Source organism: Harpia harpyja, chromosome 16, assembly GCF_026419915.1.
Source record: "Harpia harpyja isolate bHarHar1 chromosome 16, bHarHar1 primary haplotype, whole genome shotgun sequence".
NCBI lineage: Eukaryota > Metazoa > Chordata > Aves > Accipitriformes > Accipitridae > Harpia > Harpia harpyja.
In genome coordinates this window covers 13,193,331-13,218,360 of record NC_068955.1, presented here as the reverse complement: position 1 = coordinate 13,218,360, position 25,030 = coordinate 13,193,331, and the positions used below count along the sequence as shown (strand labels likewise).

The 25,030-nt window shown below is 55.4% G+C and overlaps 2 protein-coding genes and 1 long non-coding RNA gene across 8 annotated transcripts in view; 1 reads left to right on the top strand and 2 right to left on the bottom strand.

Annotated features, from left to right (window-relative positions):
- Nucleotides 1-4,252, bottom strand: part of PHRF1 (PHD and ring finger domains 1) — a 34,644-nt gene extending 30,392 nt beyond the window's left edge. For both annotated transcript variants that reach the window (XM_052810765.1, XM_052810766.1), the window contains exon 1: nt 4,110-4,252. The gene's annotated coding sequence lies outside the window, so the exon portion shown is untranslated. The remainder of the gene's footprint in view (nt 1-4,109) is intronic.
- Nucleotides 4,253-7,815: 3,563 nt separating this feature from the next.
- On the top strand, nt 7,816-10,256 carry LOC128152724 (uncharacterized). Of its 3 annotated transcripts, none has more exons than XR_008238738.1 (3): nt 7,816-7,920; nt 8,092-8,289; nt 8,364-10,256. It is a non-coding gene; the product is annotated as an uncharacterized LOC128152724 (long non-coding RNA). The 3 variants fall into 3 exon arrangements; XR_008238740.1 differs by having other exon boundaries at nt 7,876-7,920; nt 8,192-8,289; XR_008238739.1 differs by lacking the exon at nt 7,816-7,920 and adding an exon at nt 7,928-8,091 and having other exon boundaries at nt 8,192-8,289.
- A 3,959-nt stretch (nt 10,257-14,215) lies between these two features.
- The window catches only part of RASSF7 (Ras association domain family member 7), a 36,765-nt gene continuing 25,950 nt past the window's right edge, over nt 14,216-25,030 (bottom strand). Inside the window, exons 2-6 of one of the 3 annotated variants that reach the window (XM_052811311.1) lie at nt 19,024-19,177; nt 17,892-18,796; nt 16,749-16,917; nt 15,959-16,069; nt 14,216-15,242 (exon numbers count right to left, since the gene is read on the bottom strand). In XM_052811311.1, the coding sequence (XP_052667271.1) occupies nt 15,211-15,242; nt 15,959-16,069; nt 16,749-16,917; nt 17,892-18,796; nt 19,024-19,126 (1,320 nt within the window). In that variant the 5' untranslated portion in view covers nt 19,127-19,177 and the 3' untranslated portion in view covers nt 14,216-15,210. Of the gene's footprint in view, nt 15,243-15,958; nt 16,070-16,748; nt 16,918-17,891; nt 18,797-19,023; nt 19,338-25,030 lie in introns of those variants that run through there. The other 2 variants (XM_052811310.1, XM_052811312.1) reach the window with 2 other exon arrangements.

Below are 25,030 nucleotides of genomic sequence, written 5' to 3'. Positions count from 1 at the left end.
TTGTTTTCAAATTCTCATTTAGAACCTCACAATATTTTAACAAAACATTAAACCGCAAAAATGATGAGTACATGGCAGGTGTTCAATCGCTTTACGTGCACCAGCGCTTCTCCCCAGCCCCAGGTTCCCTTCACAAAGGCACAACCTCACTAGGGCCAAGTTGGGTTTGCACCAAGCGCTCTGTGCCTACCACAGCACTGGCTCTGCTGCAGTGTAAATCGTAAAGCCTAGGCTTTGCTATTAAGACAGATTACATTTTTACATTGAGCTGCCTTAAGTAATTTTAATTGTACAATCAAAGAGCAATTACAAGTACTTTCTTCAAGCCATATTAGCAACAGGGTTTTCTGTTGGCTTTAAGAACAGAGAAGATTAAGCATTTCCTGCAGAACAAGTGTTTATCAAACAAGCCTTCAGTAAACATTTAGTTTTTTGAACCAAGATCCTTACACGTTACCCCAGTGTTTTAATGTACTCTGAGTATGTTCCAGCTAGAACGCAAGTGCAGGTTTCTGACCATCAGAGGAGCCACGGTCTGCAAAACACACTCAAGCTCCATCTCATTCTGACACGAAGCCAACACAGCCACCTACAACAGCGAGCGACTTTTCCAGTTTGTGGCGGGTTAACGCTGGCTGGACGCCAGGTGCCCACCAAAGCCGTTCTATCATTCCCCCCCCTCAGCTGGATGGGAGAGAAAATATAACAAGGGCTCATGGGTTGAGATAAGGACAGGGAGAGATCACTCAACTAATTACTGTCACGGGCAAAACAGACTCTACTTGGGGAAAATTAACTCAATTTATTGCCAATCAACCAGAGTAGGGTAATGAGAAATAAAACCAAATCTCAAAACACCTTCTTCCTGGGCACTGCTTTACTCCCAGATTCTCTACCTACCCCCCCCCAGCAGCACAGAGGGACAGGGAATGGGGGTTATGGTCAGTTCATCACATTGTCTCTGCTGCTTCATCCTCCACAGGGGCAGGACTCATCACACTCTTCCCCTGCTCCAGCGTGGGGTCCCTCCCACAGGAGACAGGTCCTCCACAAACTTCTCCAACGTGGGTCCTTCCCATGGGCGGCAGTTCTCACTAACTGCTCCAGCATGGGTCCCTTCCACAGTGTGCAGTCCTTCAGGAGCACACTGCTCCAGTGTGGGTCCCCCACGGGGTCACAAGTCCTGCCAGAAAACCTGCTCCAGCGTGGGCTCGTGTCTCCACAGATCCGCAGGGCCTGTCAGGAGCCTGCTCCAGGGCAGGCTTCCCATGGGGTCACAGCCTCCTTCGGGCATCCACCTGCTCCGGCGTGGGGTCCTCCCCGGGCTCCAGGTAAATATCTGCTCCACCATGGACCTCCCTGGGCTGCAGGGGGACAGCCTGCCTCACCATGGTCTTCCTCACAGGCTGCAGGGGAATCTCTGCTCCGGCACCTGGAGCATCTCCTCCCCCTCCTTCTTCACTGACCTTGGTGTCTGCAGGGTTGTTTCTCTTACATGTTCTCAGTCCTCTCTCCGGCTGCCGTTTCTGTGCCCACTGCAACTTTTTTCCCCTTCTTAAATATGTTATCGCAGAGGCACTATCGCTATCACTGATTGGCTCAGCCTTGGCCAGTGGCAGGAACATCTTAGACCCGGCTGGTATTGGCTCTGTCGGACACAGAGGAAGCTTCTAGCAGCTTCTCACAGAAGCCACCCCTGTAACCCTCCTGCTACCAAAACCTTGCCACACAAACCCAATACACAGTTGTACACACCTTCCTTTCTAGCACCAACAGATTTCCTCCATCACCAACTTCTTATAGTAGTTTCTACTTTTTAGAAACAGAAGAGCTACTAGGCAAGGCATTTATTTTAATCTGCTTGGGCAACATTTGGGATTATACACAGGCAAAGAAAACAAGTCAGCTGCATTTTCTCACAGGGTGGTTTTGAATACTGATCATTTCATGGGCAATTATTGAGCAGTCATGTTCCAAAGCGGACTTATAACTAAACTTAAGTCTACTAAATATTCAAACACACGAGCTTTCAGTTCTCATTGGCACATCCGCTTTATTTGTTGGTTTGTTGGGGATTTTGGGGTTTTGTTTCTCGGTTGTTTTTTTTTTTTCCCCTAAATTGACCAAAAAATTCAGTTCCCTCTGGAAAACCAACATCACACATCAGAAAGCATTTGGCTTTGTTTCCAATTTCATATGCTACATTGAAAGAAGAGAAAAGAAGAGTTGTAAAAATCATGGTTTAACCTGGTTGGAAAACATCTGGATATGGTGTTACTAGTATCTGCCGCCCCCACATTCCAAAGGTAAAAGTAAGAGAACTAAGCAGGGAAAGTATTCAGATTAATGAGACTCCTACAGCCTAGAGCCGCACAGTGCCAATCTAGCATGCACAGGGAGCTTTAAAAAAGCTCTCTAAATCTAAATTTAGATCCAACTTTCCCCTGTTTAAGTTACAAAAAGATTAACTCCTAAAATACCACTATCAGAACTGCCCATGCAATGATTTAAATAAGGGAAGCGCCTAAGAACCTAACAGATAAGGCACAGAAAATTAATCACGGGGTAGGTAAGGAAGTCCTTATCTTTACCCCATCTTGGCCTTACCCTAAATTTAGCCACCCTAAATTCCAGGACCAAAACTGTCCTCTGAAGCTTCCCCAGGAGCTGACACGGCACTCTTCCGGGAGTTTGCAATGCAAACAAAGCAACGCACAGGCTCTGCAAAGGCACTTTTGAAGTGCAGCATCTTACCCAGAGGAGCAGTTGGGCATTTTGTACCTCTGCATGCAAAACGGCAGCCAAGCTCTATGCAATTCCCATCCGGCAATTCCCTGGAACCACTGCCGCCTTTTCCAGCTGTGAATCAAATGCTCTGCAACACCGCATATCCTTCTCTTTCTCAACAGGCGTCTTTTCTTAAGAAGAGTCACCCTTACCAGTGAGTTCCCTTTCAGCATCAGTCTTTCACACCATTCCCACCTTTAACTACAGCTTTCCCTGCTGTTTATGGGCATGACTGGGGGGGAACCCCCCAAAAACCCCACCAACCAGAAAACCCCACACCACCAAACAAAACCTCCTGCGCTTTTATGATTTTTTTTTTTTGTGCACAGCCATAACAAAAGCTACCAAGACCTACTGACCTTCCAGAAAGGAAATAACACAGTAACCACCTCCACAACACACCAGCAACGCATCCGCGCAACAACCAGCAGGAAAACCAGGAGCTACAACCACAAAAAGCACACCCACCCCGCTGCTACTGAACATGGGGCACCCAGTGAAGGGCACCAGTTACACAGCTTAAAAACCTGTCAGTAAACACAGGTCCCTCAAGGCAAAGTTTTTAAGCCTGAACACGCTTTTGCAATAAGCTAACGTGCGTTAAAAAAAACACTTGCATGAAAACCTCATTTCTGTTTGTCAGCTGAGAAGCCCACTGACTTTGCTGTAGAAGACTGAAACAGCTTACAACTTCTTCAAATGCACCCACGCGTGCACCACAAACCACGGGAAGTGGGGGGAGGGGCGAAGGAATTTGTTTTATTCAGCAAATCTCCTTTGCAGCAGCAAGTGAAGCTGCCTCCACCGCTCCGGATTGCTCCCCGGTCCTCCCCGCGCAGAGAGGCCATCGCCGCCTGCTCGGTCACTTTATACCCCGCGGGACCGTCTCCACGAGAAGTCCGGCTCTGGACGGCCCGGAAAACAGCTTCGGGGGGGGGGGGCGGGCCGGGCCGGGGCAGCCCCCCCCGCAGCGGCACCGTTCAGCCGCATCTTCCGACGGCCGCCAGCGACTGCTCAGAGAATAAATCAATAAACTAGTACGTTTATAAGAACAAAACTAAGTGGATATAAACACTCCCGCGGGGCAGTTTCCCTCCGGAGCTGGCAGTCCGCCGCGGCGGGGGAACGGCCGCTCCGCGCAACTCCGGCCCGCGGCCCAGCGCCGCCGCCGCCGCCGCCCCCTTTGGCCCGGCCCGGCCCGCTCCCCGCCGCCGCCCTCCTCGGCCCAAGCAGGCCCCGGTAGCCGCCCCGCCCCTCCTCCTCCCCCCCCCGTCCCGTCCCCGTCCCCGTCCCCGTCGCCGTCCCCGTCGCCGGGCACTCACGCGAAGAGAAGGCCCCGACGCTCACATAACCGGGCCGAACCGGCCTAACGGGCTGCACGGCCGGAAGCCCCCTCACCCCGGAAGTGTTTCGAGAACACTTCCTGGTCGCGGCGGCGCCCGCGCCAGCGGGAGCGGCCGCAGGACTGAACCACTGCGCGCACGTACGGCGGGGGGGAGAAGGGGGGGGGAAGGAGCGAGGCGACGGGGTGAACCATTCGGGGGAGGGGGAAGAAGGGCGGCGGGACTGAACCATTGGAGGAGGGGTGCGCCGGGCTGTACCACCGCGGAGCCGCGGGAGGGCGGGGCCGCACCGCCCTGAGGGGAGGGAGCCGGGGTCCCGCGGGCCGCGCCGGGCCGGGGGGGGCTGCGGGGGCGGGGCCGGGGGCGGCGGCCGCCGCCCCGGCGGCTCCTGGTTGCCCCACAGAAGCAGGGGCGACATACCCGGGGGGCTCGCTGTCCCTTCGGCCGGTCTTCCCAAGCTGGGGGGCGGCGGGGAGGGCAAAGGCCGCCGAGCCGTGCGGGTGTCGAGGCTGCGAGGCCTGCGGGGGGCTGGCGAGGGCTGGGCCTCTAACTCCACTGTGGCTGGCCCCAACCCAAATGTCCCCGTTTCCCCGGCGCGATGGCAGGCAGGTGAAGGAGGAAGGGATGGTTTTTTCCCCTCCTCTGGCACTGTTGGCGCGGGAGGGGGTTCGCAGCCCTGCTCTGGGCTCGCAGACTGGACGTGACCGGGAGCTGATGCGCGTGTCCTTGCAGACACTCGGGTCATTGTCAGGAATCGGATGGGGGGTGGTGGGGGAGAGAGAAAACAAGGTCCTTCTCCTGGAAACACAGAGCGGAGCAAAGCCTTCGCCGGCCTTGCTGCTGCCTGCCTGCTCGGGGCTTTGGGAGAGGGGCAAGGGGGGACGGGGTGGGCGTGAAAACCCTGGTAAAGGTGCAGCCAGTAAACATCAAGTGCCTGCTGCTTGAAAACACAAGATCTGTGCTGCTAAGGGGCAGCTTTTAAATTGCATGTTAATTGGTAGGGCGTTCGCTGGCCCCCAGGGGTAGGATGGGGGCACGTGTCCCCTTTCGGCTTCACCCCCCCCAGGGCCGCACACATGGTCCCCGCAGCACACCGGCAGGCGAGGAGGGCCAGCGGCTGATGGGCAGCCGGCAGCGCGCTCCCGCTATGGGCAGATGCAGTTCCCCATCACCGCACGCATCGTGGCTCTGGCAGCGCCATGGGGACCGAAAGCCAGCTGGGAACAAAGGGGAGAGCTGCAGGGCTGGGATAAGCGGGGGCTCTCCCCGGGGCAGCACTGGCCGCGTCAGCAGGAAATTTCATCCCAGAGATTAAGGGCTGAGCCACGAGCTCGTTTGGAGCCAGAGGGGGAGCAGGGGCTGAGGGCAAACAGCACCCACCAGCGTTGCCACAAAGCCCCCAGGTCCAGAGCCTCGCCAGGGCAACGGCACCTCCGGAACGAGTGGCTGTCCTGCCTTCGCTGGGGCTGTGGGTGAGCGCTTTGCCCACCGCAGCACCGCTGGGCTGGCGTCCCTCCAGCCCTGCTCCACACCGGGTGGTTTCACTCGGCACCCGGGGAGGTCTGAGCAATGCGCAGGGCTCGACTGTGCAGGCAGCCAGCTGTGCAAGCACCGCTTCGAAACACAGTCCTTCTCTGTGCGTGTACAGTCAGGGGCAGAAGGATTTAATTTTTTTTTTTTTTTAAAGTAAAACCTGGAATGTAAGGCACTGCCTGGAAGAGATGAGGGACTTCGCGGAGCGCAGCAGCCGATGGCACGTCTGCCCCACGGAGCAGCCAGGCAGAAGCAGTGGTGCCGGCAGGGTGGTGTTGGGGCAGTACCCAGCCACGTTACTCCGCACAAAATACCGGTTTTTAAGCAAAGCGAGTATTTTCCACGGCCGTGCCTCGCTTTTTGTGTTGGCTAACCCCAGAGGGTGCAGGGGCCAGCGTGCTCCACAGCCGATTTCACTCCAATCCGGGCGCGAGCCCTGTGCTGGGGAAGATGTAAAATACGTGACTTTTTCCCTACAGCTGCTGGGTGAAAACAAAAAAACCCCACATAGCACACGCACAAAACGACAACAGAGGCTGTCATTGTGCGGGCTGTCACGCAGAAGAGGGGCTGTCCCTGCGTCCCCCCCTCCCCAGTGGCAATGGGACAGCAGAGCCATGGGTGACTGGTAAGCGCTCCAGCAAAACACGCAGGGAAATCCTTTTGGTGGGGAATCGTCACCAGCTATCAGGGAGCGTGCGCTGGGTTTTGCTTCCAAATCCTGCAAAACACCTTGCAAGAAGAGCACCAGATTGCAAAACGGTCGTCAGAGCCGCAACGGCTGATGCCAAGGAAGTTTTCACAAGGGATGCAGAGCTTGTGTCTTTTGCTAGACAGCATGCATTATCAATTCAGCAGGGACGTGGTGTCTGGCCGCTGTTTGGTCAGTGGCCGCATTGGCACCCAAAGTGTTTTTTTCCTGAATATCAGCAGTATGGATGAAGTGGGGGTCCTACCAAATGTGCCTGCTCCCCTAGATGTGCTCTGGTTTCTGGTCTGCTTGAGGAAGGCATGTGGCTTTGGGCAGATGGGAGCCAGCCCGCTGGCTCGATGCCTGACTCTCTGTGTGTCACCTCCGCGGGACAGCACCACACCCATCCATAAAGCACTTATCTTTGGTGCTTGGCAAATCCTCGCTGAGGCACCCTAAAAGTTTCAGCGTTTCAACTGTTTGCTTGGCTGCCGGCTCGCGGGTTGATGGGTGAGAGCGAGCTCTCCCCATAGGAAGGTGTGCACCGTTACACTGACAACGTCCAGCTGGCCTTCAACTGCCCGTCGTTTTTTGGGGGGCAAAAGAAGTTACTGGAAGAACTCTCCCGGGGCGTCTGGGCCCTTACCCCTCCAGGCCACTGCCACCGCCCCGGGATGCAGCAGGGCCTCCCAGGCTGAGGGACCCCCAGCACCCTTGGCTGTGTGAGGAACCGTCTCCACCCCCCAGCACTGCCAGGGCTGCACCGGTCTTCCGCGCATCCAACCCGGCCGGTGGGGACAACGTTAAAAAAAATATAAAAAGAAATAAAATTAATAGAACCACGTAAAATTTAATACAACGATGTGGAAGGCGGCAGCCGAGGGGGGGAGGACGGCCGGCAGCACCCCGCCGTACCCGCCCGCGGCGCGCGCCGCCAACGGCTGCCCCCCCCCCCCCTCCCGCGCGCACCGCCTACGTGCGCCCCGACACTGTCCTGATGGCACGGCCCCGGCGGACCGTACCATGGGCCGGGCCGCGGCGGGGGCGGGGAGGGGATGGAGGGGAGGGGAAGGGGGAGAGCGGGGGGGGGGCGACGGGGGGACGGGGAGGAGGGTGGGGTAAGGGGCTTCCCGGGGGGCGGCGGAGGGGTAGGTGGGTGCCGCTAGCGGCCGCCGGCGTGAGGGGAAACAGCGAGGGCGGGGGGTCGGCGGGGCGGGGTGAGCGGGAGGCGGGCGGCGGTTCAACAGGTACAAATGGTTCCTCCCCGCAGCAGCGACGTGCAGAAGCGAACGCGCCGCGCCCGCCGCTGTCACTGACGGGGGGGGGGGGCAGCCCCGCCCCGCCCCTCCGCCGCTGCCGGCGGGCGGTAACGGAGACGCCATTGGGCCCTGCGGTGCGGGGGCGGGGCTGGCGGGCGGGCGGGCGGCGTCACTATTGGCGGGCGCGATGGGGTGGGCGGGGCGGGGGGCCACGGCGCGCGGCGTGGGCCGGGCCGGGGCAGAGCGAGAAGTTGGCGGCGGCGGCGGCGGCGGCGGCGGGGGGAGCGGCGGAGCGGCGGGAGCGCAGGTGAGCGGCGGCCGTGATGGAAAGAGAGGACCCCCACCCCGGGAACGGCGGGGTGCTGCCGACCCCGGGGCAGGCACGAGGGAGCGTGTCCCGGGGGTGGGTGCGCGGAGCTGCAGCTCTCCGCGCCGCGACCCCCATCCTTCACGCTGCCCGGTGTCTCCTGTGCTGCAGGTGGGCCCCGCCGCCCCCCCCCCCCGTCACCCTCCAGGAGCAGGTGAGCCACTGACTAACGCACATTGTGCTCTCGGCGACTCCACTGTGCGTGTGACAGCGGCTAACCTGCTCCTCGGATATCGCTGTGTGGCCACCTCGCCTCCGCGGACCCGCGCCTCGACGCCACGACGCCTGCATCCCCTTCCTGCCACCCAGGTGAGGGGCTCCAGCCTGCAAAGGAGTCGCCCCCCCCCCCCCCCCCCAATCCAACGCTACTGCCCTGCTTCCAGCGGTTTCCCATCCTTGGCCCGGCAGACCCCCTGACGTGCCCTGCAATTAGCCGCGCTGCACGGCAGAGCGTGAAAAGATTTAATGCTTCTTGCGGCAAGGCTCGGTGCGTCTGGCGGGAGCGGAGATGAGGGGAGCGGGCCGTGCCGGCACGTGGGCGCAAAGAGTCGGTGGTAAAGTTGCACAGGAGGGATGGCGTGCCCCCCTCTCTCCTCCCCTGCTCTTCTCCAAAGTAAATAAGTGCTAGTGGACTCCATACCAAGTTAAAGGAGACGCTTCATCCCAGCCGGTGACGTCTTGATACCCAGTCAGTGACTAACTGAACTGCTATTGCCAAGGGTGTGTTAATAGAAGAAACTGTGCCTGGTATTGCCCTGGATGAGTCACCTTTAAAGAGAGACTCTAGTCTAGTCTGTTACATGAAAAGCAGAAACGAGCCTTACTTTCCTTTTTCATTGCCATTTTGTTTCCCATTCCACCCCTTGCCTTTGCTTGCCACTTTCCACTTCTTGCGCCGGGGTTCTGTCGGCCCCCCAGCCCTGGCTGGGCATTGGCAGAGCTGCCTCGTGTGATCGTGCTGCGATGTCATACAGGGGACTCTTGACTTCATGGCCCCGAGGAGCAGGAAGGCGAGCTGGGCTGGGACTCCTCCAGCTGCCCAGGGTGGCCATCGCTAGAAACAGAGGAAGTGACGAGGCAGATTGCTTCTCATACAAAGTTCTCTCTTGCAATTTTTGGGCTGGTGAAGAAGCTGGGTAGTTGAAAAGTGTCTTTTTGGAAGCGCAGCACAGCTTTATCAGCAGCTTAAGCTCATAACAGCCAGCTAGGATTCACCGCAGCCTGCCAAGGTTCCCCGAAAGGGCTCGGGTATTCCCCTTCTTGCTTGAGCTGCTCACGTGTAGCCCTGGACCATCATAAAGGCTTGAACCGAAGGAATCGGCAGTGCTCTGGTCAGTAAGTATTTAACTGCACAGAAGGCAGAGCAACATCCTCTGTACGGATAAAGTCTCTCAGGGAGAAATTTTGCCTGTACCCATCTCTCCTGCCTGTGCTCATTTGTCATTTCTTCGTCTGGGTCCCAGAGGAGCATCTGCTCTTCCACAAGAAAAATCAGCTCCCTCTGTGCTCTGCGCAGACTGGGTGAGTCCAGGGTGCTCAAACATGCTGGAAAGAGAGAAAAACCACCTGAATTTACCAAAGCTGCTTTCACGCTTGTTCAGAAGATAAATGGGCCTTTTTTGATGGGGGAGGGGGGCGGGACGGGACAAGTTTGCAGCTTTCTCAGCCCCAGAAGGCTTGCCTCCTCCCTAGCTACACCTACAGCATCTTCCCATGGCTGGTCCTGAGCAGGCAGGAGCACACCATAGCCACATGGAGAGCAGGGAGAGGGGGGAACCTGGTGCAAAATAAACCCATGTACAAGTGTGTCTGCGAGCTGAAACTGAAGCCCTGCAGTCCCCTACCACCCCATTTCATAGGTGACCACACATGTAACAAACCTGTATCTGAAAATGAAGGTGCTCTGTTTCTCTTTGAAGAAATAGCCCTGCATTTGGGACTATGCTGCCTGATGACTAACCCCTGGAGATGCCACTGGCAGAAGCAGCTCCGCAGGTCACCTGGCAAGACTTGTCCCAGTTCCCATGAGCAGCACCGTGGTATGAATGCTTCCAACTTCCTGCTACCTACGGAACCATCCTGTTCAGCTCCAGTCAGCAAAGGCAAGGGGTTGAAGTGAAGTTTGTTTAGTTTTGCTTTTTTTTTTTTTGTCTCTCCAGTAAGCGGAGTGGGGGAGAGCATACAGCTCGATTCCTGTTTTTAACATTCTTGTTGCATGATTCAAAACTAACCTGCTGTGCTGTCACCTAAAGTCTTCAATAAATAGTGCAAAACCAGTGTTTGGGTGCTTATTACTGTAATCCAGGTGCCAGACCAGCTGTAGAGGAAGGCTGTGCCTTCTCAGCGACACGTCTGACATGCATTGCATGCCCTGTGCCTCCCATCTCTTATTTTGCCTCTGTAGCCAGTGAAGGTGGCTTGAAAAGGAGAGTAGAAGGGTGCGACCTGGATGTCCCTCAAGCAGAAACCCCAGCATCAGTGCCCTCACCCCTGTCCTAGCCCAAGAGCCCCAGAGTGCTCCTGAGCAATGAGAAAATACACCAGGGCTAAGATGCCCATTAATTTCATGTTTTTCAGTAGCTAATAAATTCATAAGGTGATACTTAGTCTGGTAACAAGTAGCTGGGTGCTAAAAGCTTTTGCTCAGAACTGATGCTGTAAGATTTTTGGGGAGAGGCAGGGGTGTGCCTTACAGGAGGAGGAGGAGATGTTGAATGTCAGGCCCGTTAAGCTGAAGGGACTCTCTGTGCTCCTCAAAGGTTTTGTTCTCGTTTCAGTGCTTCGCAGAGAGAAGCGAGCAGGCGTAACGCTTGAAGCACCATGCTAGGAAGCACCTATCGTGTTCTGTCTATAAGATGTGCCAGTGGCAGGTCCTACATGGGGAGCCTTGCCGAAGGAGCAAGCTGGTCTGTGAGGAATAGAAGGAGTACATAAATTGTTTAAGTGGAGTCAGTCAGTTAAATGCAAGCAGGGACTTATATAATACATCCTAAAAAAAAAAAAAAAAAGAAGACAGACTCTGCTGGCAGGAGATTCCGTTGGGAGAGAAACTTGCTCATCCATAAACAAGAAAATTTCCCAGCCTCCTCTAGTGCTTTTATGATATTTTTTTTTCCCAGGGCAAGGTAGAATGCACTCAGTCTTTACCCTGAGACAGAGAAAGGAAAACCATCATAGGGAGAGCAGACAACATTCCCTGCACGGACATGCATGCCAGTTCAGATAGCTTCCTCCTCTCCATCTGCAGTGAACTACCCTTGTAGAAACTGCGTGTCCAGGAGCAAGCAGCAGAGCATCTGTACACCACTTGGGGAGCAAAACCAACAGGCATTTTCTCCTCCAGTCATTCACACCTTTCCTTATGTAACTGGTGCTGAAGCATGTGCTTTAAAAGCTGCTTGCCAAATCCAGGGGCTGGGAGGCAGCACAAATGCTTCTAGAACTCTAGATGAAATTTGAGGGGCAAACCGAAACCTAAAGGAACTTGTACAAATCCACAACTGTGAATTGGAGGTGTTTCAAGTGTCTGCAGCTGTGCTGCCCTTGAGAAACTGTACTGGCCTGGGGCAGCACTGGTGCCCTGGCCACCATCTGCAGAGGATGCCTGGCTTAACAAGCTGACACAGTCCAGAGTAGATGGGTGAGGAGCTAGGAGCCATTTTTCTTATGCAATATTAAAAAAAACCCAAACAACAAAAAACCCCCAGATAGTGCAGAGAGGAGAAGAGCCCCAGGTAGGCTGGAGGCAGCTGAATTACTCTCCTGAATGGTGCCTTGCGCTGACAGAGCCTGCAGATTGGTTTTATTTAGAAAGAAAAAAAAAAATGCTGGGACTGTTCACCAGTGAAAAACAGGTATATCCTCTGCTTCATCATTTTTGGGTGGCACTGGAGCTGGCAGTGAGAAGCATCCGAAGTGGGGGAGGCCCTGAAGCCCATTCCTGCCTGCTGCGGGAAAGGAAGAAGCTGCCCCGCAGCGCCTGAGGGACAGGGGGGGACACGACTCTCTGCTCACCCAGGCACAGCATCCTTGAGCCACCCGGTATGCTTGGATCCCTGCCTTGCCCGCGAGCCAGTTGTTCCTTCTCCAGTACGCGCCGTACGCTGGGCTTTTGGTTTGTTTTTTAAGGGAAAAAACAATAATTTATTTGCTTTGATTTAATCTCATAACAATGAGTAATTCCTTCCTACCGCTCTGTAGTGGCCTAGAAAAGGACAGCATCATCTCCACTGTAGCAAGAAGGCTTCTCCCAGGGCATAAAATTTTAATTAGGAACAATCATGCAGCCTTGAAATGGGAATTGTGAGCAGCAAAAAAGTCAAACCATCAATAAAATATTCAATGGCAGAAATGTATTATTGACACAGCCTTTAGAGCGGATAAAAGCGGAAAGGCGGGGGAGCCAGAGTGGGTATCGAGCCTTGCTCGGTTAAATAACGCATGGGGACCTGCATGCTCACTGTGCCATTGCATGCCCCCCCACGCCGGGAGGAATATAGGTCACCTGCGGGTGGGGAGTTTCCCAAGGTAATAAATGAGTTTGATTAATGCCTCTCCCCCCACTGCACTGTGCACCATGGCAGGGGGAGAGGCGTTAATCAAAGTAATTTATTACCTTAGAAAACACTGCTGCCTTTGCAGCAGCTGGGTGATGGTTTGTAGGACACAAAATGAAAAAAAAATTCTGCAAAATGTCACAGCCTTGAGCTGAAAAAACAGCGTTAGCCCCCGACCATGGTGTTCTCCCTAACCCCACACCTGATTCTCAGACCTCGGTGGGGGACATGGCCAAGTTACACTGTCCCCCATCCCATGCAGCTGTTCCAAATCCTGCATCCCAGCCAAGGGGCATCAGCTGCAGGGTCAAAATCTGCTGTGACATACATTTTTTAAAACCTTATTTTTTTTCCCACGAAAGAGTGGTGCTGGTTTGGCCTGCCAGATCACAGCTGAACAGAAATAACCCACAAAAATAATAATCAAATAATATATAAGCAGAAGCGCAGGGCAAAAAATTCCATGCAAAATCAGAGATTCAAATTAATTTTCTGCCCTGTTTTTCCCAGTGGGAGGTGCTGTAAGCAATGACCCTTTTCTCTTTATACCCATTTATTTTGCAGAAGGCAAAGCTACAAATGTAGCTTCCAAAAATGAAAGATTCAGTTTTTAACCAGCGGAAGTCAGTTTTTCAGGGCACGCAGAAGACTTCACGTAACATCCCAAAATCTGGGCATGTTCAAGGCAAGTGGGTTTTCTGAACGTGTTTTTTGGGTGTTTTTCCCCCCAAGCAGCACTGAAACACTCTTTACAACCTCCACCACCCTCTGCTTCTCTTCTTAGCAAGGTGGAGTCTCATTTTAAAAGCAAGGGAGTCCAGAAAAGGAGCACAAGAAGCCCAAAAATCAAGCAAGCAGAGGAGAAACTCCTTAATGCGGCTGCATGGAGCAAATGTATTTTTAACTCATTTTCCCCAAGATATGCAGTTTGCAGAGGGGACAACCGAAAAAACAAAACAACCCCCAAACCCACACCCCTCCCACTCCCAGATTCAAAAAAGACAACTTCGAATTGCATCTCCCTGCTGTGGCAGCTCTCCAGTCGTATCTGGAGATGCAGCTGTGCCAGCGCTCTCCCAACAAAGCAAACTTTCCTCTGTTACCACTTGACCAACCTGCTGAGCTGCAGTGGCACCTCGAAAATTGGCTTTGAGAGGGGCATGTCCCCAGGGACGAGAGCCCAACAGAGTCTCGGGAGATGCTGATGGAGAGCGAGAGCTGATGTTCTCGCTTGCGGTTATCCAGGTGCAGACAGAGGGGCTTGAAGGTGAATGGGAGGTTTCCCCCTTACCTGCTCCTGCCTGCAGCTGAGCACCATCCCCTTTGCCTCCTGTCCTAAAATGCTTCGAGCTGCTGCTGTGCATTATTAAAACGCTGCCATGTTTCATCCCAGAGATGGCCGCCCTCTCACCAGAAACAAGCTTCATCTGCTGGTTGTAAAGCACTTTGCGATTTAAAAAAAAGAAAAAAAAAAACCAACAAAAAAAAGCAGCATGTGTGTAAGATACATTCGGTCATAAAATACTTACAGCTTTAATTTGGCAAATGGAAAGAGATGGCTTGGAAAGGAAAGAGGCAGCTGCGGGGTACGCAAACCGCTCGGATGTGCCCGTCGGGCACTGGATCAGGAGCCGGTGGGGGCGGCTTGCCCTGGGCCACAACAGCACGCTCACACTCACTTTGCTCAAATCCTTTCCCAAAGATTTATTGAAAATTGAAACTGCGGCACGCAGGGTTACATTTGTATGGGGAAAGTGGGGTTTTACGGCGAACACTGTGCCCGAGTCACATTTTTTGCATACGACGCATTGAACACAGGCTCGAGGACCTCCTGGACAAACCCATCCCCTCCCCAAACTGCTTTGGTTTCGCAATTAAAATACAAGGCGACCCACTGGGACAGATGAACAAAAACCAAGAGTAACTACTGGCCATCAAGTAAAAAAAAACCAAAAACAAATCAGTGAAATGTCACCAAGAGCATTTCAGTCCTGCTCCCCACCTGAGCCGCCACTGGGGAAGGGCTCATTCTGTGATTTTTTTATTTTAAAAACAAGTTGAAAAATTAAGTGGATTTAAGAAAAACAAGCCCCCGCTGTGTGTTCCCTGCTCCCTTGAAGCCTGGTCTGTCGCACTGTGGGAAGGGGGTTTCTACTACAGATTTCTTATAATAATAAAAAAAGAGGGGGGCAGAAATTTGTCTTAAAGCTGCTCTTGTGCCTTCCCTGCAGCCAGAGAAGAGGCTGTTTGTCACGGCCCTGCTTGCTGCTGCGAGATGCTGTAAAACCCATTAACTTGCTCCATCCAGGTGAGCCTCCAGGCAAGTCTCCACCTCAGCTTCGCTCCCCTAGTCAAAGGAGCAAGGACTTTTCCGAATGCAGGATGGGTCTTCTGAGGAGGCTATGTGGAATGGGAGCGCCTCTGTTTTCTGTTGAATATAGAAAGCACTTTAAAAAAATAGAAGAAGGGGGTCGCTTCCATCCGCAGGGGAAGAGGATTGCTTTGTGTCATCAGTCTCTGGTTTTATTTTACAGTCTGTAAAAATACTCTGGCCGTCCACATCCATTCATGATATAAAGCAGTAAAAAAAAATAATAATTATATATATATATAATATGGTTTATTTATACAGTTACACTTGCAAGGCAATTGATCCTTCGCTGGCCAGGCCCTTCTACCTCCAGATGCTCTGCCTGGTTGATACGACTGTAAGACAAGACAAAAACAACCTGAGCAACTCCATTATGGTGGGCGAGCGCTTGCAAAAAGGGGAATGGAAAACGGGACATACCTGAGCGCAAAGCCTGGACTGGGAGATGGACATGCAGATGCCGCAGCATCTGGTGAGATGGGGATGGACGTTTCCGGCCGTGAGGAGGATGGCAGAAGGGTTTTGCTGAGGGGATGGTGGCATGGGTAGGAATGGGATGCTGGGATGCAGGCAGCATCGCCACGGCAGGCAGGGACATCACAGCTTGCTTTTGCTGCACCCAAAAACGCGGTGCAAGGTGGAAAAAAGGTCACAGGAGGTGGAAAGGGTTTTGGGGTGAACAGGTCCCCAAGATGGAGCAGAAGTGACTCCCGTAAAAGATGGGAGCCAAATCCTCCCCATCTTAAGCCTAGCAAGGTCTTAGCCCCGGGGGATGCGGGGCAGCAGGAGAGGGGATGAGGAGCATCCTCCACAGCTCCTAGCAGGCAGAGAGCCGGACGGCCAGTGTGTGGAGCCCCTGGCAGCAGAGCAGAGGCTGCCGGGGTGTAAGCATTGCTCTTCCTAATGGCATCTATAAATAGCTCCGGCCTCCTGCTCCCAGCACACGCTCACTCTCTGCAGCCTGTTTTGGGCAGCAAAAGCCTCTTCCTGCTTCCCACACATCCTCCCCAGACCAGCTTGCGCTCCTGGGAGCCCGTGAGGACATACACACCTTCGGGGTTCAGGCTGGACACCAGGGGCTCCGGCAGGGTCTTGGGATGGCTGAGGAGCTGCTTGGTGCTGGCCCGGGGAGGTGAGTCGGCACTGGCGGTGGGAGGAAAACCTATGGGATGGGGAAAAACACCTGGCTCAGGCAGCACTTGCACCTCCTCCCGTGCTTACCGGGCATGGCCGCTGCAGTGCCGTGGGGCAGCCACATCACCCTCTCCAGGTGCTCCGAAGGAGAAATGGCTGGGTCCCCGTTTTTCCCATCTCCTTCCATGAAAGCCCCCCACCACCTCCTCTCATCCCTGTGATGATGCGGACGTGGCCCTGGGCACCATGCTCACCCTTCCCTTGCCAAACACAAAGAGGTCATCGGTGGCCAGAGCCTGTCCCCACCAGCCCACAGCCCCCAGGGGCTGATGCTGGCCCTCGGCCACCTGCTTTTTGCCACCACCGCCGTGGTGGCATGCAGTGATACTGCGAAGGAAAGCTCCCTGCGGCCGCCCTGGCCCCAAAAGCAGCAATGCAGCATCCAACCCCTGACCATGGCTATGAGCAGCCCCGACGCTTCAATGGGGTGGAAGAACGAGCCCCAGAATTGGCAAGCCTCAGAGACACCCCTGGGGTGGTGAGCGACTGCCATGCCAGCACCAAAACCCCATCCCTGCTGCCTAACCTCAGCACCCAGGGCAGAACTGGCCAGGCTTTGGGGCTGACCCCCTTGGAGGGGGAGGCAGGGAGGAGGCAGGGGTCCCGCGGAGCAGCCCCGCCGGCCGAGCCGGCAGCAGCATGCTGACCTCCGTTTCTCCGGCAGGCTGGCAGCTCACGCGGGCTCGGCTCCGGCTGGGCATCCTCCTCGGACCTGGCCTGCAGGATGGTCACCGTGGCCCCCGTCTGCTGAATAAACTGCTGCAAATTACACTGCCTCAGCTCCTTATTTAACTCCTCCAGCTCTTGGGTCTGGGCCTGCAAAACATACACCAAGGAGGGGGACAGGATGAGCTGCATGTCCCCCCCCATGCCCCAAAACCAGCTGGCATACACCCCCCGGGGCTGCTCCCCCAACTGGGGCTCACCCTACTGGAGCCGGCGGAGGGGACCTCGGGGGTACTGCAGGGTGCCCAGGCAGCGGGGATGAGGAAGGTGGTGTTTTGGGAACAGCCCTGCTTCACTGCATCTCCACAAGAGGGTGCGAGCAGCCACCAAACGGCGGCCGCCGCGGTGCTGGTTGATGCCAGACGCAAACGAGATGCTCAAGAAGAGATGCTGGAAGCATGGCCACCCTGGGGAAGGGTGGCTACCACCGCCTGGCTGGGCAAAAGCTTCTCCCTTTTGCTCCACCAAAGGGGACCCGGTGGGTGGAGGACAGGTGACACGCAGTGCCTGGACCCCCTGATGCCAGGGGGAGCCAGGACAGGTGAGCCGGGGCGGGCATCATGGCTCAGCCCCGCACTGTGCAGCCCCCATGATGAGCCCAAGCCCCCACACAGCTTGCATGGTCAAAAGGCTTCATGCACAGGCACCACAGGGCCCTACGCTATCCCACTCCGTGACTCCTTTATCCAAGATGACACTGACCCTTGCGCCAACACCACTGACCCCACACATGGACCATTTGCTCCAGCACCATCGTCCGTGCCTGAGTGTGGTGATGCTGTGCTCCCCACGCAGCAGCCAGCAGGAACCCCAGCCCAGACGCAGCTTGCACGCAGAGTGATGGATGTGGAACCCTGTGCCGGCTGGGCAAGAGCGGTGGTGTCCCCCCGAACAGCGGTCACCGCCGCTGAGCCACCTCTGTGCACCCCGCCCCACGCTCGCCGGCCAGGTGGGCCAGGACCAACCCCACTCAACCCATCAGCCCCATGCCGCCGGAAAGCTGGTCCCATCCCCTCCTGAAGGTCCCACCACCCAATGGGGCTGCTCAACCCAGTCCTATCTACCTGCAGGTTCCTTTCAGCTTCCTCCAGGGCCTTCTCCACGCTGGCCAGGTTGCTCTCCAGCTGGGTGCCTTGCTTGACCTTGGTCTCCAGGTCCCTTTTCATCTTGGCGGCCATGTCCTCCAGCTCTGTGGGGCTGGGCGCAGGGGTCTCCTTCCCTCTCTTGGCCCTCTCTGCCATCTCCCACTGGATCTCCTCCTGCAGGGCTTCGGTTCGGGCGCTCAGCTCATAGATCCTCTGGGTGTACTCTTCCAGGCTGGCCCGCAAGCTCCTAACCCGCTCCTGCCGCTCCCGCTCACACTCCTTCTCCAGCCGGAGCTCGCTCTGCCAAAACTCCTCCTCGCCCAGCTCCGTCTCGTTCCTCCGCACCAGGTGCTCCAGGTAGAGGATCTCATCCTCCTGGCCGGCGAGCCGGCCACGCTCCCAGAGCCGTAGGTCCGTTTCCAGGGTGTCCCCGTGGGCCTCCAAGGAATGCAGCTGCTCCTGCTGCCACAGCACCCTCCTAAACAGCTCCTCCTTGGAGGGCTGGACGACCCCACCGCCCTCCAAGTCCATCCCTTCCCGTGCTTGCTGCCTCCAGCGGCTCACAGCAAACAGGTCGCCAGGGCCCGTAGGACCCAAGTTGAAGGTCATGGATTTTTTCGGCTCCCGCGAACGGGGTGCATCTGTGCCAGCGGGCCTGGGCTTGATGGGCAAGCTGGCCCGGATGAATGTCCTCTCGGGGGCTTGGGGAGTGCCCTCGGAGGAGGGCCGCTCGGCCACGCTGGGGCCCGTCCGCCGCAGGACAAACTGCACGTCGTTGGCATACTGCCCGCACTTGGCCAGGGACTCCAACGGGCATTCCAGCGGCAGCAGCTGCCGCTCCTTCTCCCGCAGCTTCTGCACCAGCACGTAGCGGCCCGTCTGACCTGCCAGGAAGAGGTGAGCACATCAGATGGGGAAAGCCATGGCCAGCAGCCGCACGCCGAGGCTGCCGCCCCATGGCCAGCAGCTGGTGACGTCCCCACCACCCCAGAGCAGGACCCTACCCACCCAAGGTCTCCTCTTCCAAGGAAGCACCTGCAGATGGGTCGTCCCCTTGGCAGATGCCTCCACCCGCAAAGGGGCAGCCCCCCAGCAGATGGAGATGGCTCACCGATGGCCCGTGCCAAGGCGATGACCACTTCTTGGCAGGTGGTTTGCTCCGAGACACCACAGACGACCCTCTGGATCCCGTCCACCCAGACCTTCAGCTCCATCCCCACGGCTGCCGGGCCTCAGGTGTGCTGGGTCATCGCAGGACAGGCTGCCTGCAGGGAGAAAAGAAACCAGGTTTCCATCCCAAACTGCTAACGAGGAACACGAGAGCCTTTAAGAGCCGCGTCATTAAATCATCTTTAATGTCAGCATCCCGTAAGGTGTATCCTAGGACCAAGCAATTGCTCGCTGCTGCCCTCCATCCATCTCTGCATCTCTCCCTGTGCACGGATTGCATTTTTGTTGATATTATTAAAACACTACGTTCATCTACAAAAAAAACCAAACCAAAAACCAACACACAACCAACACACAAAACCCCCCAACATTTTTTTTTTTTTTTTTTCCCCTCATGTCTAGGCAGCAGGTCCAAATCTTCCCGTGGTGGGAAATGATGGGGTTTGTACGCCTACACGGTGCTCAGAAGACAATGCCCAGGTTATTTCTGCTGCGAGTGCAGACTTTTAATGCGTTTGCTGGACTTTCACTGCGATTTCTCTGACAATTTGGCAGCACGGCACCAGGGGATCTTCCAAACAATATTGGAAAAGGTGGAGAAACTGCCGGCTGCCCACCCTTGCAACTGGATATTGAGAGAAGGTGCAGATAATGCACATTTTAATCTATTTACCTCCATCTCAATTTATCAGAGGGGGATTAAGAAATTAAAATATAGCCTCTTTCTGCACAAAAATGTGACCAAAGGTGGGGTTTGGGAAGGGGAGCCAGGCACGAACACCCGTGGCAAAGCTCGGGCTCCCGGGGGATGCTTTGTCCAACACCGGGGCCCAGCCCGACTCCCACCCGGTGGTTACTTCTCCTGCGTTAAAATAACACCCATTAGCCTGGGTACACCCAAATCCTGCCTCTTCCAGCAGCTCAACAACTGCGACAGCCTTAAAAAAAAACGAAAAAAAAAAAAATTAAGCACAAGCTGTAAACAACTCAAATATTTGAGCTTACGGTGTTTTCAAACACTGTGCAAACAAAGATATGTCTTTTTTCCCCTATAACACTATTTTTTCTAGCATCAGGCTTGTCTGAAAGCCCTGGGTGGAGGAACATGTATGGGAAGTTTCCAGGCTCTCTGTCCAGAGGGTCCCAAACCACTTTCCCAACCTAAACCGGCTGGTCACAGCCTTTCCACCCGAGCTCCAGCCCTCCCAAGTTTGCAGCCAGGCTGTGAGAAAGCTCAACCTCAGGTTAAACACCACTTCTTGCTTATTTTTTTGTTGCCTGCTTGAGTAATCAAAGGAAGAGCTCGAAGGGTCCCACCTCCAGCGATGAGGGATTTTAGCCACAGTGTGAGAAAGGCAAGGAGAAATTGGGGAAGATACGGTTTGGCGAGGCCGTTCCCCGCGGGTGCTGCGTCCCATTGGTGCCACCCCCCTGCCCACCTCTGAAACGTGGGCACGGAGCAGCCACCACAAATACCTTGGCGCTGAGCTCATGTTTGCCTTGGCTGGGCGGCCGGGGAAAACCGGTGGGGGTGAAGGGCACCTTGGGCTCGGCCGACCTCCCTGTGAGCCAAAACCACTAAAATTTGCAAGGTTTAGCCCAATTTCATTTCAAAGCTGGGTTTCGGCACTGCTTCCCCCCACCCTGCGCATTCAAGGCTGCAACCGGCCCCCGGTACGGAGCAAAGTCCAGGTGCCACCGCGGCACCACCCAGCTCACCCTGAAGCCACCGTCCCCAACCCTGCTGTGGCACCCTAATACCAAATTTGGGGTGGCAATGCATCCCGGGGAGCATCGCCCCCACCCTGGCCAGGGACCTGGCTAGCATCGAACCCTTCTTCCCCTGCCCCGACCCCATGGGGAGGCCAGGAGCTTAAAAATAAATAGGAAAAAATAACCCAGCCGGGTGAGTCGCGTTGCACAGCCTCACCTTGCCCAAAAAATCCAGTGGTTGCCGAATACTGCCGAGTGCAGGAGCGGGATGGCCGCCGGCATGCCAGTCCAAGGCACCTGTTTGGGTTCAAACCTGGCACCAACCTCCAGCCCCGCCTCGGCCAGCTGCCCCAGCAATCATTTACCAGCAGCCAGTGCGCGGCACACTACCGCCAAAAAGCTGGGAGCGACAGCAGCCAGCTCTTCTCCTGATACAGGGGACAACCCCCCCAAAAAGCAGCCGGCGCATCCCTCCCTCCCTGCACATCCCTTCCCCCTGCATCTCTCCCTGCCGCATCCCCCAGCACCCCAAAATCCAATTGTTTTTATTATTATTTCCTTAAATCCTTGCAAGCGCAGGGGGTGCCTGTTAACTGATCACTTGCCGCAACCCCTGGGGTTTTTGGGGGTCACCAGCCCCAGCTCACTGCTGGATACAGGGTGTTATCTGCCCCTCGCAAGGGGGTGGTAAATAGGGCTTGGGGCTGCTCCCTCCTCGCCCCTTCCCAGGGCAGGATCAGCCCCCCCAGCCCACTCAAAACCAGCCTGGCTGTCCCTCTTCCCCCAAAGCCCCGGGCTCACGGCAGAGCTGACGGGATGAAGGCAGCTCATCCTCATCTGGGGGGACCAGTGATGCTCCTCGTCCCTGCTTGGGGTGGGGGGACATCACAACCTGCACGCAGCATCTCGTCCCAATATCCCACTGCACCAGCATCACCCTGGTTCAAAAAAACCCAACAAAGCACCCTAAAAGCCACCAGGCAATAAACCCCAAAACTTCCACCTCACCCCCAGCATCACCTCTGCTGTAGCCCCCCCAGCTCTTTACCATCACTCATTAAAAAATCAGCAGCTGGCGGGAGGTCTCATTGCTCTGCTTGCAAATATGACACCCACCCCCCAGCTTTGCTGCCTGCTTTAATTATTGGGTGCCTTTGTTACACCACCAGGTAGCGAAAAGGGCTTTTTTTTTTTTGGGGTGAGAATCACTTTTCTTGGGGAAGGAGCGATTCTCAGCAGGAAGCCGGTTTCCAGCTGCCTCTGCATGTATTTGCCCTAGGAGGTCACTTTGATCATGAACCAGAAGTGCAGGCAGCTGCCAGGCCCTGCTGGCTGCCCTGAAAACAGCCCAGGGAAGTGAGCAGGTGGCTGTGGGCACCAGGATGGATGACAGTCACTCCCAAAAGTCACTCTCATTTTATTCTTATTTCTCCCCTCCCCCACTATGGATTTCTAAATCATTTTTATTGGAAGCAGATTAACAAAGTGACTAATTTTCTGCTCCCTTCCCAGCACGATGGGTCCTAAAATTGAGGGTAGGGATGATTCATACTACGACTTCAACAAATTTCCTAACTGGGAGTTGGAATTTCAAATGCTGACACTAAAAAAAAATTTTAAAAAAATTAACAATCTTAGATCTTGCACTTTATTTTGTTTCCTGGCACTGCCATCTCCCAGCCCCCCCGAAGCTGTTGGGTTAAAGGAAGAGGAGATGAAGGAGCATTTCTGCACATGTGGGAGGATGCACGTTTTGTGCAGCTCCTGAAAACCGCCATCCTGATGGCTGCCAGGACTCACAAGGGTTCGGTGATCTCCCTGCACCTGAAATAATACACGGCCAGCCAAGAAAACTGGCCAGTCACCCTCCTTACAGAAGCAAGGACTGCCACTGATTTGCAGGGACCCCCTGCCACGTCCCCCACAGGGACTCTCAGAAGCTGAGACAGCACCTTCCAGCCAAGGATTGCAAACACTTTGCAAGTGCCTTTTTCCCACATTTTGCCACACACAAGAAAAAAAAAAAAAAGCTGGTTAGAAAAAGAACAACAATCTTGCACCCAACAGCAAGGCCAGCTGCACCCAAATGCCTCTATCAGAGCTTCCAACAAGCACCATCTGGGACCAGCATGAAGGTTTTGAGCCAAGCATCCTGCCAGTGCTGAGGTTTCACCCATTTTTGGGGGTTTGCTTACCTCCCTTGCTACATCCCCCCCCGGCAGAGAGCCAGGCATGGGGCTGGGCAGGCAGGAGAGCAGTGGCACAGGGAGAGCTTCCCAGCAAGCCTAATTAAAACTGCAAAAAGCCAGCAGACTAACCTTTCGGGTCAGGGTTTGGGCTGGGCGTAGAGTTATAAAGGCTCATAATAAATAAATAAAGATGTATTTGTACTTGAGAGCAGGCTGTGATGAGCCCACCATCCAAGGAGGACCAAGGTGTCCACAGGGACCAGCAGCTCTGCGTCCCTCTGGATGCGCTCCAGGCAGATGCTGGGGTGCTCTCGGTCATTTCATTCCTGCTTTGAACTTGACCCTCTCACTCCTCTCCCGCCCAACGCCAGGGAGGACGATCATCCCAGCTGCATGCAGACACACAAGTAAAAAAGAAAACAAAACCCAATACATGAGCAAAGAGCAAGTGGTGAGGGAGGAGTGGCCCCGTGCTGCCATCCTGCATGCCGGAGTGCTGGCAGGCTGGCCGTGACTCACCGCCACAGATCAGCTGCTGCCATGACGCATCCATCAGCTATTTAATGCTTCCTGAGGTCCCTCCCTGCCCGAAGCACCAGGCCCAGCTCCTGGGCACCGAAGGGAAGAGATGGTACTTGCCCACCTGCTGAAACCTTCTGGTGGGACAGAAGCCTTCCTGTTACTCAGGTGTGGAGAGGTGACCCAACATGGAGAAGATGCATGGGGAACCGAAGCCTCCTGACAGCGCTCATCCTGCAGCAGGTTGGAAGGGACGGGCCATGGTCCAGGCTCCCCTCCAGCCCATCGAGAGTGTCCTCCTGCCTTCGGTCCCTCTTTTGGAGCAGCATCACCTGCCCTTGGCTGGGGTGTTGCAGGGATAGAGCAGCTCTGCTGGGCTTTCCATGCCGTGTCCATCCCAGGCCAGAAGGTGATGCCACAGTCCATGGTTGAGGCCGTGGCCAAGGGTTGATGCCGCTGGCGGGTCCAACACTGGGCAGAGATCAGCCTTGGCAAGGCTTGATGCTGTGGCTCTTCCTGGGATGGCAGGTCCAACGCTGGGTGGAGATGATCATCCACGGTTCTGAACGAGCTGTCCATGCAGCAGACTCTGGTGACCACCAATGGTCACTGCCACCTCAGCAGGAAGCACCAGGCAAAGCCCTGCCTGCAGCCACGTGGTGCAGGACCTTTCCACGGTGCCATGCTCGTCCTGAGGATGCTCGCCCCAGAATCCTGCAGGGACACCATCACCTGGCCTGGTGGAAAGCAGCCAAGAGGGCCACCTACCAAAGAGGTCATTGTCCTCTCCTGCAGCATGGGGGCCAGCAGGGTGCAGGCAGGACACAGGCTCCAGCCCAAGGCAGCAAATGGGTTACTTCATCCCGGTGCAAAGAGCTGACAGGGGTTAAACAAGCTGAAGAGCTGACAAACGAGTCCTACCAGAGTGGTCACAGCAGCAGTTCTTCATCCTTCCGCCATCACAGGGAGGGTGTGCAAGCATTACTCACCCCCCAGGCCTATCGAAGCCACTAGCTCTTACGCAAGGTGGCCGCAAGCACCCAGGAGCAAGGAAGCAGCAGTCACGGGGCTCTAATTCACACCCAAGTGGCTTATTTAGGGGTGGCCATAATAGTCCCCACATCCTTGTTCCACCCATCATACCCCGTCCAGCTCTCTGCTCTGCCATGGTGCACCTGACAGCAAGCCCTAAAAATCAGCAAATTACTGAAATCAGTAATTTCAAAACCGCATGAGGGCTTGGCGGACTCTGCTCTTCCCTCCTTCACAGCCAGAGAAACCCCAGCTGGGGACAAGGATAACCACTGCAAACGTACTCTGAAGGTGCACCTTTGCCAGAGATGTGTGGACGGATCCCAGCCTACACACACCCCTGGGCTCCATTGGGCTTCAATAGCAAGCTACTTCTGCTGGGGGCACCTTACGATGCCTAATGCATGCTCGGCATCTGCAGAAGTTACATCCATGTTTCAAGGGCTTTTTGCACCCAAAGGAGATTGAAGGGCCAAGACCAGGAACCTAAGCCCT